The sequence below is a fragment of the Myotis daubentonii genome, chromosome 5, assembly GCF_963259705.1.
Source record: "Myotis daubentonii chromosome 5, mMyoDau2.1, whole genome shotgun sequence".
NCBI classification, from domain to species: domain Eukaryota; kingdom Metazoa; phylum Chordata; class Mammalia; order Chiroptera; family Vespertilionidae; genus Myotis; species Myotis daubentonii.
Genome location: NC_081844.1, coordinates 74176063 through 74189868, shown reverse-complemented (window position 1 = coordinate 74189868; position 13806 = coordinate 74176063). Strand labels below are relative to the sequence as shown.

The window sequence follows — 13806 nt, the reverse complement described above, 5'->3', positions numbered from 1 at the left end:
AATTACCTGGGCTGGTTTCTCCTGAAGAAACTGAACTTCTCCATCTTGAAGAAATGTAAGAAACCGAGGGATGATATGTTCCAGGAATGTAGAATATTGAGGAGATGATGTTACATTCTAATTATAAAAAAATAAAAGAAAACTTCATTTAATTTGTGTATATATTTTCACTTCGAATTCACCTAGTATTATAATAATCTCAAAAGACTATAAAACATTTTGCCTGGCTGGTGTGGCTCAGTGTTTGAGCCTCAACCTATGAACCAGGATGTCATGTTCAATTCCCCATCAGGGCACATGCCCAGATTGTGGGCTCAATCCCTAGTAGGGGGCATGCAGGAGGCAGCCAATCAATGATTCTCTCTTATCATTGGTGTTATTCTCTCTCTCTCTCTCTCTCTTCCCTTCTCCCTTCCTCTCTGAAATCAATAAAAATATATTTTAAAAATAACAATAAAAATATATATGAAAATTAATAAATAAAGGCAAGGGATCTGCAGAGAAGTGACATCTATCAAGAACCACATGGAGCCGAAACCGGTTTGGCTCAGTGGATAGAGCGTTGGCCTGCGGACTGAAAGGTCCCAGGTTCGATTCTGGTCAAGGGCATGTACCTGGGTTGCGGGCACATCCCCAGTGGGAGATGTGCAGGAGGCAGTTGATCGATGTTTCTCTCTCATCGATGTTTCTAACTCTCTATCTCTCTCCCTTCCTCTCTGTAAAAAAATCAATAAAATATATTTTTTTAAAAATAATTATAAAAAAAAAAAAAAAAAAACCCACATGGAGCCCTAGCCTATTTGGCTCAGTGGATGGAGTGTCAGCCCTGCAGACTGAAGGGTCCCAGGCTCAATTCCGGTCAAGGGCACATGCCTGGGTTGCATGCTCAATCCCCAGTAGAAGGCATGCAGGAGGCAAATCAATGATTCTCTCTCATCAATGATGTTTGTATCTCTCCCTCCCTCTCCCTTCTTCTCTGAAACCAATAAAAATATATTTAAAAAGAGAACCACATGAAAATTCTATAACTGAAAGTACAATAACTGCAATTTTTAAATGCAAAAACTAAATATATAAAACTGAAATTTAAAAATAGCATCCCAGCAGATTAGAGATGACAGAAAAATAGTCAGTGAACTTGACTGCAGTGGTTAGAAATTATCCAATCTAATACACAATTGAAAAAAAACTGAAAAATGAATAGAGCCTGAGGGACCTAATGGACAATATAATTGTAGTTTGTAAAGCGCACGCGGGGAGGGGGGGGGGGGGGGGGAACCGCGTGATCAAGATCACAGAAGTTATAAGTAATAGAGCCAAAACTGATATCCAGTTCTCATTCCATAAAAATATATCACTTATGGCCCGAACATAAATTCACAGCAAAAGTCTGAATGCAACCTGAGGATATATGGGTAAAAGAGCTACTAGATTTAAAAATGAAAAAAATGTGCCCTCACCCTAGCCCAGCCGTGGGCAAACTACCGCCCGCGGGTCGGATCCGGCCCGTCTGAAATGAATAAAACTAAAAAAAAAAAAAAAAAAAAAGACCGTACCCTTTTATGTAATGATGTTTACTTTGAATTTATATTAGTTCACACAAACACTCCATCCATGCTTTTGTTCCGGCCCTCCGGTCCAGTTTAAGAACCCATTGTGGCCCTCGAGTCAAAAAGTTTGCCCACCCTTGCAGCCTAGCCGGTTGCTCAGTGGTTAGAGTGTTGGCCTGCAGACTGAAGAGTCCCGGGCTCAATTCCCAGCCAAGGGCACCTACCTGGGTTGCAGGCTCAATCCCCAGTACTGGTTGCATATGGGAGGAAACCAATTGATATGTCTCTCTCACATCAATGGTTCTCTCTCTGTCTCTCCCCTTCCCTTCCACTCTCTCTAAAAATCAATGGAATGAATATGCCCTGGTGTGAGTAAATAAAATACACTTAATTAAAAAAAAAAAAAAAAGTCCCCTGGCCGGGTAGCTCAGTTGGTTAGAGCATCATCCCAATATGCCAAGGTTCCGGTTTTGATTGCCAGACAGGGCACATACAAGAATCAACCAATGAATGCATAAATAATCAATGCAACAAATCGATGTTTCTCTCTCTCTCTCTTCCCTCCTCTCTCTAAAATAAAGAAAAAAAGAGAAAAAAGAAAATATCAAACAACCAAAACCAAGGCAAGTATCACTAGTATGAACAAGTTGGACAACACTGTGTACAAACTTGCAAATTTCACTTTTAGAATACAATAAAGTACATTAGCAGAGATAATGTTTTTTTGTTACTATAGTAGAAAGATTGACAGAAAAGCAATAGAAAAGCCCAGGACAATATTTAGCTCAAAATGAAAAGCCTAAAATATAAAGACCATACCTCAAAATTTTCGCTAACTTCTTGCATCATTTTTAACTTTGTTTCATCAGCTGTAAAATAGCAAAAAAATATCAGGTAATTGAAATTATGTTAAGGATGATCTCAAAATTACTGGATTTAATAAGAGAAGCAATCAGATCTTATCAGTTTGACTGTCATAGTCCAACAGAAGGCACATAACTAGTTCCCTACAACCAGTCACGCACATTCATACTCTCAGACACGTGTACATGCACAGACAAGGACAGATACATACACACACACACACACACACACACACACACACACACACACAGTGTGCCTCTTCAGGGCTCCAGCCAGTAATGATCATCACTTTGCTTCTCCACAAGGCAGAGAAAGGAAATTCAGATAGAAGTTAATGTTATTATTTATCTTCATGTGCACATTCTTTGAACTGAGATGAATGAGTCAAATTAACGCATTTCTTAATGACAAAAAGGATCAACTCACGGGTATTTACATCTGTGAGAGCTGCCACAAACTGAAGATATTTTTTCATCAGAGTGGTTTGGTCAACCACTGTGGCCCCTTGTGTTGCAACAAATGCCATTTTTCTTTTGATCTAGTTTATTTCTCAGGAGAAAAGTATCAGGTCCATGAGTCCACCCACTCTATGAAAAGAAACATAAGTTACCAATTTATTAAGGGCACAGGTTCACAATCTCTATGAAAATCCTACTTAAATGCCTAAATTTATCTAAATGCTTTGCATTAATCTAGAATACACCATTCCCTGTTTTTATAAAAATAAAATTTACACCCTAGCCAGTTTGTAGAGTGTATTATAATAACCTCAAAAGACTATAAAACATTTTGCATTATAGTGGATAGAGCCTCAGCTTGTGGATGGAAGGGCCCTGGGTCCAATTCCAGTCAAGGGCACGTACCTCAGTTGCAGGCTCAATCCCTGGCCCCACGTTGGGGTGTGGGAGGCACCCAATCCATGTGTCTCTCTCACATCCACGTTTCTCTCTCTCTGCACCTCTGCCTCCGCCCGTCTCTCCCCCTCCCTCCCTTCCAGTCTCACTGAAAATCAACGGAAAAAACGTCCTTGGTGAGGACTAGAAAAAATATAAACTTTACCTAAGCCCATTTTATCTATTAATTTTTTAAACACAACTTTTCTAGACAGATGCTTTTTTTCTACCATATTTCCTCCTTTCCCTAAGCCAGAGGTGGACAAACTTTACATTATCTACAAAAAACCAGATAGTAAACATTTTAGGCTACTCGGCCATGGACACCATACAAAACAGTGATGGCGAACCTATGACACGCATGTCAGAGGTGACACGCGAACTCGTACTTTATTTAAATCACCAGGTATCAAAAGTGGATTCCCAAGCATCACCCAGAGACAGCGGTTCAGTGAGGAGTCCAGGAAGCTGTAAAGTGTTTGCAGCTGGCACATAGTAGGCACTCAAAAAATGCCCGGCCAGTGTAGCTCAATGGTTGAACATCAAGCCTTGAACCAGGAGGTCACGTGAATTCGAGCACATACAGGGGTTGCAGGCTCAACCCTCAGTAAGGGCCATGCAGGAAGCAGCCGATCAAAGATTCTCATCATTGATGTTTCTCTCTCTCTCCCTCCCCTTCCCTCTCTCTGAAATCAATAAAGACATATTTTTAAATGCTCATTTAATAAATGAAAAAAAAAATGCTCTAGCAAAGCACCTCGGTGAGCCGGGAAGAGGCTGTTGCCAATACTTTGAGAAGTGCCACTTCACACTGGAAAACGGAGGGAAACTTCAGGCTCTATTTTAAAAGTCCTCACAAAAGTCTCCAGAGAACCTGGGGAATCGCTTTTACTCGTCCTCCCGGTATGTATCTAATCTCACTGCCTCCAGAGCAGTTTCCTGCCTTTCCCAACAGGCACACCAATCACCCTTCCGCAGCCTTTGAGAAGTTCTGCCCCAAGCGGTGGGGACACCCTGACACCACAAAGCCCCGCGGGCCGCTCTCCCCGCACCCAGCACCGCCCCGATGGAGGACACCCACAGCCGTCCCGCCAGCACAGCGCCCAGAAGCCCGCTCCCCGGCCTCGAGGCCGGGAAAGGCCCAGCGGGACCCAGGGGAGGGCGCCTGTCAATCCCACGGGATGAGGACCGGACCCTCCTCCAAAGGCAGAAAGCCCCACACCCCCGGCCCATCCCCGGAACCCAAGACTCAGGGTCACCGCCCCTCCCTGCCTAAGAAATTTCTGGTCCTCCCCATATTTCTTAAAAGCTTGGATCTCCCCCCCACCACCCCCCACTTTTATTTTTTCATCGATTTCGCCAACTCTTCCATTCCCCAGGGCCCAGAGAGGCCTGGCTCCGCTTTCCGGCCTGGGAGGGACCCCACGGTGCAAAAACGCCCCATCCCGCAGGTCCGGAGGAGAGCAGCTCCGAGAGCCCCCGGAGGCCGAGGAGCCAGGCCCGGCGCCCGGGGAGGCCCCGCGTCCGGCCCCCGGTGGGAAGACCCAGCCGGGCGGCCCGCACCCGCACCCGCACCCGGGCAAACGGCCCCGCCTCCCACCACCGCGCCGGACCCGAGGCGGCGCCGCCGGGCCAGAGGGGGCGCTGTCCTCGCCGCTACCTCCGCTCTGCGAGCCCGGGCCGGCGAGCCAGGTGCCCACTGGAGGCCGGGAGGGGGCAGGCTCGCCGGGGCGCTCGGGGAACGGCGCCCCCGCCCCACGCTCTATCTTCCCGGGCTCAAACGCCCCTCCGCTTCCCTCCTTTTGTCACCGTCCCCAGACGCCGAGCGCCCGCCTCCCGGGGCCGGGCTACGGCGAGCGCCGAGGGCCAACTTCCGCGCCACGAACCTCCGCCTCCCGCGGAGGGTGCTGGCGCGGATCGCGCGAGGGCTGGCTGGGCCGGCCTCCCTCCCGCGGAGTCCCCCCACGCCTGGATCGCGCCGCACCCGTCGTAGCCGCCGCACGCACCTCCCGGGGCCGATCCGCTCCTCGCCCAAGAGGACTCCGATTTCGGCGGGCGGCCTCCTGCAGCTCGGCCCCACGGCCACACGCGAAACTCAGGCCGCCGCGCGCGGTCCCGCCCCCGCTTAAGGCCGCTTCGCCCGCCGCGGGCGGAACTGGCTCAGGCGCCCGCCCCGAGTGGGTGTGGCCTGGGCGCGGGAGCGGTGGGCTGTGCGGCGCAGGTGGGCCCGCCCGGCCCTTTAAACCTCGCCTCTGTGGGCGGAGCCGCCGATGGGGATGGAGCCGCCAGCTGGCTCCGTGCTGGTTTACTGGGCTCCTGTGGCCCTCGGTCTCCTCGCAGGAGCCAGGCCCGGAGGGTGCGGGGGACGCTCGGCCGCTGCTGGCGGGGGCGGGCAGCGATGGGCTTCCCTCGTTGGCCGCGGTCTGGTCCGGGAAGAGCCCCCTGCCCCCGAACCGGGGTTTTCTCTCCCGCTGCCTTCCTAGGGTCCTTCGTAGCCCGGGACCGGGTGGGGGAAGGGAGGGTCTGCGGGGCGTGGGAGGCTGAAGACTGACCGATACCCTGTAAGTGAGCAAAGGGAAGTCCTGGTGTTCTGCCTGAAGTGGCGACTCGCTCGTCGGTTTTGCTGCTGAATCCCCCCAGAGGCTGGAACTCAGGATGTTGGGGTCCAGCCCCAGCAGGTCCAGGGGTTCCCAAAGGTGTGGACAGAATCGTCGGAGAAGGAATGACACGGAGACAGTGTATTCAGTTGATCAGCTGCCTAGCCAGGTCCTGTCTTTACTCTCCTGTTACATCTGTATTTATACCAGTTGATTTTAATCCTATCCATTCTATTCCAAAGGTTAGGGTGTTCGTTATCTCCATTCCAAAGTCACTACTCTATTGTTCTGTTAAGCTACAAGGAAGTAACTGAAGGAGATTATCCTAAATAAAGATTATGTAGCTTAAACGTGATTGTTTGTAGTTAGTTGGTTAACTACCCACGTGGCACTTAGTTAAGGGGTTTTATTCCCTCCCTAACTCCAGGGAAAAATCCCCACCTGGGGAAACAACCTTTCTTGGAGAGGTGACCTTGGTTAAAACACATAGTGCTAAGAAGGGGAGCAAACATATTAAGAACAGTATGCCATATACACCAGGTCCCTTGAAACATATGCTGTGCAGATGTTTCTTCCCTGCAGCGACTGTGTCAAGCAGCAAGGATGGACCGGCTTCCAGCAAGAGGACAGCTTTCTGTCCTTTCCAGCAGGCGCCTTGGCCTAGGCCAGAACAAGGATGAGACGGAGGGGGGAGTGTGCAGACGCCCTGATGCTCAGGGGTGATGGCACGGGCTGCAGGGTAGGCTCTGGAAGGGAGTACCCTACAACAGCACAAAGCTCTAAGGCAGCGGTTCTCAACCTGTGGGTCGCGACCGAACGACCCTTTCACAGGGGTCGCCTAAGACCATCCTGCATATCAGATATTTACATTGTGATTCATAACAGTAGCAACATTACAGTTATGAAGTAGCAACAAAAATAATTTTATGAAAAAAAAATTTATGGTTGGGTCACAACATGAGAAACTATTTAAAGGGTCAGAAGGTTGAGAACCACTGCAGGAAAAGATCTAAGGAGAGACCCGGGAAAACCCAAAAGTGCCCGTAGGTGCAAGGGTGCCGAAGGAACTGCAAACCACCAGCAGAACAGTGATGGGGGGAGGGGTGCGGGCAGGTGAGGAGAATGAAATTAAATAGGGGAGGACCTGTGTCGCCAGGGGTAACCAGGAAGAGAATGGACCAGAGAAATGGCGAAGGCTGGACCAGCGATGAGGGCAGAACCTCATTGGAGCAGGAAACCTGACCTGAGAAGGAGAGGACTTTGTCAACACCAGGAACCCTGCCTTGACCAACCTTTCCTATCTAAGCCCCACCCTACATCACTGGTGTGGCTCAATGGTCACTTATTTTTTTAATCTATTTTTCAATTACAGCTGACAACTTATGTTTCAAGTGTATAAGATAGTGATTAGACATTTATATACTTTATGAAGTGATACCCTAATTAGTACCCATCTAAACCATACATGCCTATTACAATATTATTGATTTCCTATGTTGTATTTTGTATTCCTGGGATAGTCATTATTTTTAATCATTTTTTACTTTTCAATTACAGTTGACATACAATATTGTATTCTTTTTAGGTGTACACCCCAACAGACTATACATTATAAAACTATTAAGGGATCATCCCAGAAAAATCTCATACCCATCTAATAACAATTAGACTATAGACTATATTCCCTAAGGCAGGGGTGGGCAACCTTTTTGTGAGTGCATAACAAAACCAGCAAAATCTCTGACTCAAAATTCTTCTGCGTGCCAACCCTAATTTTTTGAGAACATGTTACGCCTACTTGATATCTCTTAAGGTGTACATATGTGAAGAACCTTGAAGAAATAATAAAATTCATTCGAGCGACAAAAAGTGTATGATGATGAAAAATACATTTATTTTTTAATGTATACATGTACACTGATAGTCCGACAGAAAACTTTATGACTCCGTTTGATATTATCAGTGGGACTTTTGCTGCTGCATCACTGATGATAGAGATTTTACATCAGGTTTATATTTCATGACCTTCAGAGATATACACGAGCTACTACTTTCATCCGTCAGGCTACTCCTATTATGAGACTTAACAAAATTCATCACTGAGAACAAAGATTCACAATTGTAAATGGAAGATTATAAGAGAGGGTTTCACATGCCAGCAAAAATTACTAACGTGCCATGTTTGGCACACGTGCCAGGGGTTGCCCACCCCTGCCCTAGGGCCTAAAGCTATATTCTCATTTTATACCCCCATGACTATACTGTAACCAATTTGTACTTCTAAATCCCTTCACATTTTTCACCCATTCCCCTAACACCCCACCCATTTTGCAACCGTCAAAATGTTCTCTATGTTCTGTTCCTGTTCTGCTTGTTTGATTTTTAGATTCAATTGTTGATACATATGTATTTATTGCCATTTTATTGTTCATATTTTTTAATCTTTTTTTGCCTTCTTCAATTCAACATTTCATGTAACACTGGTTTGGTGGAGATGAATTCCTTTAACTTTTTCTTATCTGGGAAACTCTTTTTCTGACCTTCAATTCTAAATGAAGGTAGTGATCTTCATTGCTGGGTAATAATCTTGGTTGTAGGTCCTTGCTTTTCATCACGTTGAATTTTTTTTTTTTAATTTTTTAGGTAGATAAAGGCTACTTTTTTTAAGTTTCTTTCACTATATATTTTTTTATTTTTTATTTTTAAATATATTTTATTGATTTTCCACAGAGAGGAAGGGAGAGAGACAGAGAGTCAGAAACATCGATGAGAGAGAAACATCGATCAGCCACAACCAGGCACATGCCCTTGACCGGAATCGAACCCGGGACCCCCTCAGTCCGCAAGCCGACGCTCCATCCACTGAGCCAAACCGGTTTCGGCAAGGCTGCTTTTATTAAATGATTGAGCCATGTAATTGCCAAGCCACTATATACAGGTAAGAGCTTTATTTCTTAGTCTCTTTCTCCTTGGACATTATTTTTTTAAAGCAATCATGCCCTCAGGGCTCATCCCCTTTAATACAAGGGAGTCACACTAATGCTGGCTTCCTGACTGGCTCTGAATTTTTTTTTTTTAATCCTCACCCGGGGATATTTTCCCATTAATTTTTAAAAATATATTTTATTAACTTTTACAGAGAGGAAGGGAGAGGGATAGAGAGTTAGAAACATTGATGAGAGAAAAACATGGATCAGCTGCCTCCTGCACACCCCCTACCGGGGATGTGCCCGAAACCAAGATACATGCCCTTGACAGGAATCGAACCTGGGACCTTTCAGTCCACAGGCGGACGCTCTATCCACTGAGCCAAACCGGTTAGGGCTTCCATTAATTGGTAGAGAGAGTAGAAGGGAGAAGGAGAGATAGACCACCAAGGTACATGCCCTTGACCTGAATTGAACGCTCTATCCACTGAGTCAAACTGGCTAGGGCTCCTTGGACAGGCTTGATGATTTCTCCTTCTTGGCCTGGAGCTGCTCTTCACGGCGCTTGCAAGCTTCCTTGGTTTTAGACCTCTGGGCCTCAGCCTGGTCAGCCAGAAGCCACTTGCAAGCCTTGTCTGCCTTCAGCTTGTTTTTGAATGTTACCCTTCACTTTCAGGTACAGGCTGTGGTACATGTGACAGTCAATCTTCTTAGGTTCACGGTATCTTCTGAGTAGCCGGCAAGGAATTCTCATCCACCTCAACCAGGTTACTTTCTCAGCCATTTGAACATTGGCAGTACCCTTTTGCTTACTTAAGCCCATATGCCTGCTCTTCCTGCAGGCCAAGGTGTTTTTCTGTCCATCGGGAATGGACAGTCACAGGCTTCCAGATGATCAGCCTACCTCTGATCAGCTTCTGAATCTACTGACAGGAGTTGGCATTGGCAATTTCATTGGTCTCCTTGGGGTCCAACCAGACCTTCTTTTAGCCACAGCAGAAGACACTGGAGGCAAGCCTCTTCTGAAGCCTGATCATACTCATGGCTGTTGCCACAGCAGCAAAAAGCCACTTTGAATACTTCTTGCTGTGGTGGGCTGCATATCTGGCGCTTTGGCCAGACGGGTCATGCTGTGCTATCTGTTCCTAAAACACATAGATAGGAAGGTACTGACATCAGGCCAGGCCTTGAGATATGGTCTCATGGCCCCTTCCCAGCATGCAGGCCTTCTTTCTCAGAAGGCCTGGAAGTCTCATTCCAAATTTGGGAGACAAAGGACTGAAAAAAGTATAAATAAAGAGAGTTTCCTCCATATTGTGGGGCCCAGAATTTGAAAGACACATTTTTCTCTGGGCCTCCACAAAATTTAATAATAAAATGTAACCCCGCCGAAATCGGTTTGGCTCAGTGGATAGAGCATTGGCCTGCGGACTGAAAGGTCCTAGGTTGGATTCCGGTCAAGGACATGTACCTGGGTTGCGGGCACATCCCCAGTGGGAGATGTGCAGGAGGCAGCTGATCGATGTTTCTCTCTCATTGATGTTTCTATCTCTCTCCCTTCCTCTCTGTAAAAAAATCAATAAAATATATTTTAATAAATAAATAAATAAAATAAAATGTAACCCCTCTACAGTGCTTGCTAGAACATTTTGGAACGGTTTGAGGCCTTGCCCTGCTGCATCTGGAGCAAGGTTATAGAAATTTCAGACAGTCGCAAAAATAAAATAAATAAATAAATAAATAAATAAATAAAATGTAACTCCTGCCCTAACCAGTTTGGCTCAGTGGATAGAGCGCCGGCCTGCAGACTGAAAAGTCCCAGGTTCGATTCTGGTCAAGGGCATGTACCTTGGTTGCAGGCAACATCCCCAGTAGGGGGTGTGCAGGAGGCAGCTGATTAATGTTTCTCTCTCTCATCAATGTTTCTAATTCTCTATCCCTCTCCCTTCCCCTCTGTAAAAAAATCAATAAAATATATTTTTTAAAAAATGTAACTCCTGTAGTCGACACGGCAGTTCAGCCTCTGCTTCGGCAGGGTGCTGTAACTGTAGTCGCTGGCCAGCTCAATAAATCCTCGCTTGCTGTTTAAGACTTAATTGGAGTCAGTGGTCTTATTCTCGCAAATGTCACTCCACAACACTTGCCACTCCATTTTGGCCTGCAAAGTTGCTGCTGAGAAATCAGCTGACAGTCTTACAGGTACTTACTTGTAGGTCACTAACTGCTTCCCACTCTCCTGCCCAAAGCAGCTGCTCTGGGCCACTTTCTCCCACTCTGTGCCTGGGGTTTCCTCCTCAGATGCTCTGCAGGTGGAGGCAGAACAGGTCTCAGGGCTGCCTGCCTTTCCCCTGAACTAGTGATGCTCTGCTGCCACTGAGCAAGCCTGCTTTGCCCAGCCTACTCTGGGGTACTTTGATTCCATGGGGGTTTCATCTGTAGTAACATACCCTGCCTTGCCATAAATCCAGGCTCCAGGAAGTCTCAGTCAAGGGCAGGCCCCGTTTCCTGAACCCCGGCTGCCTCACTACCCGATCCATGGCGCTGCCATCCGTCTAGCATTTCTGTTAAGACTCTCCGGTTAACACTGTAGCCGAACTTCTGCCTCCGGGTCTTCCCCTTCGCCTTTGAGCATCCCGCTGACCACCGCACCCGCAATTCAGACTCCGCGCCTTCACTTCCAGCACCTCGCGTAGCGGACTCCTTCCAGCCGGCACGCGCTGGGCTTCGCAGGCTTTCTGGGAAATGTAGTCCTCCCCGAGAGCGATACCATGCTGATTACTACGGCTCCCAGAATGCAATGAGCGGATACGCCTGCGTACAACGCTCAGTAAAGTCCTTTCCTCCGCCCCCTTTCATGACTTCATCGGGAGGCGGGGTATAGTGTCCGCATTTTCTCCAGCTGCCGTTACCCCAGACATGACGACTCCTGGCCCCATGACTCCGGAGGCAACCTTTGAACCATCGCAGCCCCCAGTTATTGAGGGTTTTAGCCCCAGTGTCTATAGCAATCCGGAAAGCTTCAAGGAAAAGTTCCTTCGCAAGACTCGCGAGAACCCAATGGTACCCATAGGTAAGCGGGTACAGAAGGAACTGTAGATGGAGAGGACAGAGCTCTCGGGGGAAGTGAAATAGTGAAGGACCGGGGACGCCTGGGGGACACCGGAACGAGAAGGGGCCGGAAATGTGGCGAAGAGGCCGGGCGGTGGTGAACCTGATTGGTGCAGGAGCCGGTCGAGGGGGCGGGCTCTGTAACTCCGGGACCCTGCCGGGACCAGCCCCTCCAACCTCCCCCCCCCCGCCCCGCTCTGGTTCTGAGACCTCAACTCGGGAGACAGAAGGTCCAAAGCGGGGAGGGGCCTCTGGGGCCGAGCCTGCCACCCCCACCTGCTTTGTACCCTCCTCAGGCTGCCTGGGCACGGCGGCCGCCCTGACCTACGGCCTCTACTGCTTCCACCGGGGTCAGAGCCAGCGCTCCCAGCTCATGATGCGCACCCGGATCGCCGCGCAGGGCTTCACGGTTGCAGCCATCCTGGCGGGACTGGCGGTCTCCGCGCTGAAGTCTAGACCCTGAGCCCGGAAAGCCCCGCGGAGATGAGCCCCAGCCCCGGAGCAGCCAGGGGCCCTGCCACGGAACTCCTTCCCTCCTCTCCCCCGGCCAGCGCCGGGCCCGTGGGGGAGGAAGCGGCCAATTGATACTTGTTTCTGGAATCTGGTTCGGTTCGGTTTGGGTATTGCATACTTCAATTTCTGCCGCACTTTCTCCACTTCCTACTTAATAAACTCTAATTCACTTGTAGTTTTGTGAATTCATTCTTAATCTCACCCTCAAGATTTTAGGAGAAAAAAACCGAAAGCCTGCAGGGGCCCTTAGAAAAGTAGAGATTCCGGGAGGTAATATTTGGGGTGGGGGGAGGATGGGGAATCTTTCTACAATTTCCGAGCTTTTCCGTAGAAAACCTGCCCTCAGATGAGGCTTGTCACGTGCTGTCGGGGGCAGGGCTTGGGCCTGGCCTCCCTGCTCCGGCTGCTCACGCACTCCCACCCCGGGAGCACCGAGACCGCTCACCCGGACCCCTGCCCTGCGCGGCCCTGCGGCATCGAACAGCAGGAGACTCCGGAGAGCGCCCGCCCGCCGGTGCAAGGGAGCCGACTGCAGCGGTCTCGTCGCTCTGACCCCGCCGGCGCGGGCCTGGCGCCGAGGGAAGGAAGAGGGGAGCACTGGGCCCTGAGCAAGCAGGAGAGGCAGCGCCCTGACTTCTGCTCTCAGGTGCACCTCACGCGGGTGCTCCTGGGCCGGGCCAGCTCTAACGTGTGGATTCCGACCAGGTGTCTTTCATGTGCTCCACCAGCACCAGCTGCAGCTGCAGGCTGCTGGAGGGATAAGGGAAAGTGAAGACACGTCCACTTCTGGAGCCCAACACAGCCTTGATTTCTAAACGGAGGCGTGTGAGCAGGGCCGGCTAATCCGCTCGCCCCCCCCCCTGGTCTCTCCCCGGAAGGCAGAGGTGATGCGTGTAGAGCAGTCCATGTGGTGTCCCTGGGCCTCAAGGTTCAAGGGCCGACAGGGATTGGTGAGGAAGATGGCACTCCTAAAGGGGATGGCAACTGCAGGCATTATTGTATCCCTCCAAAAAGATGCATTGAGCCCTTGCCCGTGTGGCTCAGCAGGTAGAACATCAGCTTGTGGACTGAAGGGTCGCATCCAGTCAAGGACATGGACCTTGGTTGCAGGCTCAACCCTGCCCCGCTGTGTATGGGAGGCACCAGTGATGTGTTTCTCTCACTTCCATGTATCTGTTTCTCTCCCTTCCACTCCCTCAAAATCAATGGAACAATATCCTCAGGGGAGGATTAACCAAAAAATAAATAAACTAATTTTAAAAAAAGATACATTGAAGTCCTAACCCAGCACCTCACATGTGACCTTATTTGGAAATAGGGTGTTTACAGAGGTAACCAAATTAAAATGAGGCTA

General features: G+C 48.9%; 2 protein-coding genes, 1 non-coding gene and 1 pseudogene across 16 annotated transcripts in view; 1 reads left to right on the top strand and 3 right to left on the bottom strand.

Annotated features, from left to right (window-relative positions):
• TRRAP (transformation/transcription domain associated protein) overlaps positions 1–5446 on the bottom strand; it is a 114056-nt gene extending 108610 nt beyond the window's left edge. For 10 of the 14 annotated variants that reach the window (XM_059698248.1, XM_059698257.1, XM_059698256.1 and 7 more), the window contains exons 1-4: positions 4968–5109; positions 2841–3001; positions 2370–2419; positions 7–117 (exon numbers count right to left, since the gene is read on the bottom strand). In XM_059698248.1, the coding sequence (XP_059554231.1) occupies positions 7–117; positions 2370–2419; positions 2841–2940 (261 nt within the window). In that variant the 5' untranslated portion in view covers positions 2941–3001; positions 4968–5109. Of the gene's footprint in view, positions 1–6; positions 118–2369; positions 2420–2840; positions 3002–3182; positions 3950–4064; positions 4519–4967; positions 5110–5313 lie in introns of those variants that run through there. The other 4 variants (XM_059698251.1, XM_059698250.1, XM_059698249.1 and 1 more) reach the window with 4 other exon arrangements.
• Positions 2496–2714, bottom strand: LOC132236369 (small nucleolar RNA ZL1). Its single transcript, XR_009453297.1, has one exon. It is a non-coding gene; the product is annotated as a small nucleolar RNA ZL1 (small nucleolar RNA).
• Positions 5447–8734: 3288 nt separating the features above from the next.
• On the bottom strand, positions 8735–11249 carry LOC132235603 (large ribosomal subunit protein eL19-like; annotated as a pseudogene).
• Positions 11250–11584: 335 nt separating this feature from the next.
• On the top strand, positions 11585–12627 carry HIGD2A (HIG1 hypoxia inducible domain family member 2A). Its single transcript, XM_059698247.1, has 2 exons — positions 11585–11901; positions 12236–12627. Exons 1-2 carry the CDS (start codon positions 11748–11750, stop codon positions 12400–12402), a joined length of 321 nt encoding a protein of 106 aa, XP_059554230.1. The 5' UTR covers positions 11585–11747; the 3' UTR covers positions 12403–12627.
• The last annotated feature ends 1179 nt before the right edge of the window (positions 12628–13806 follow it).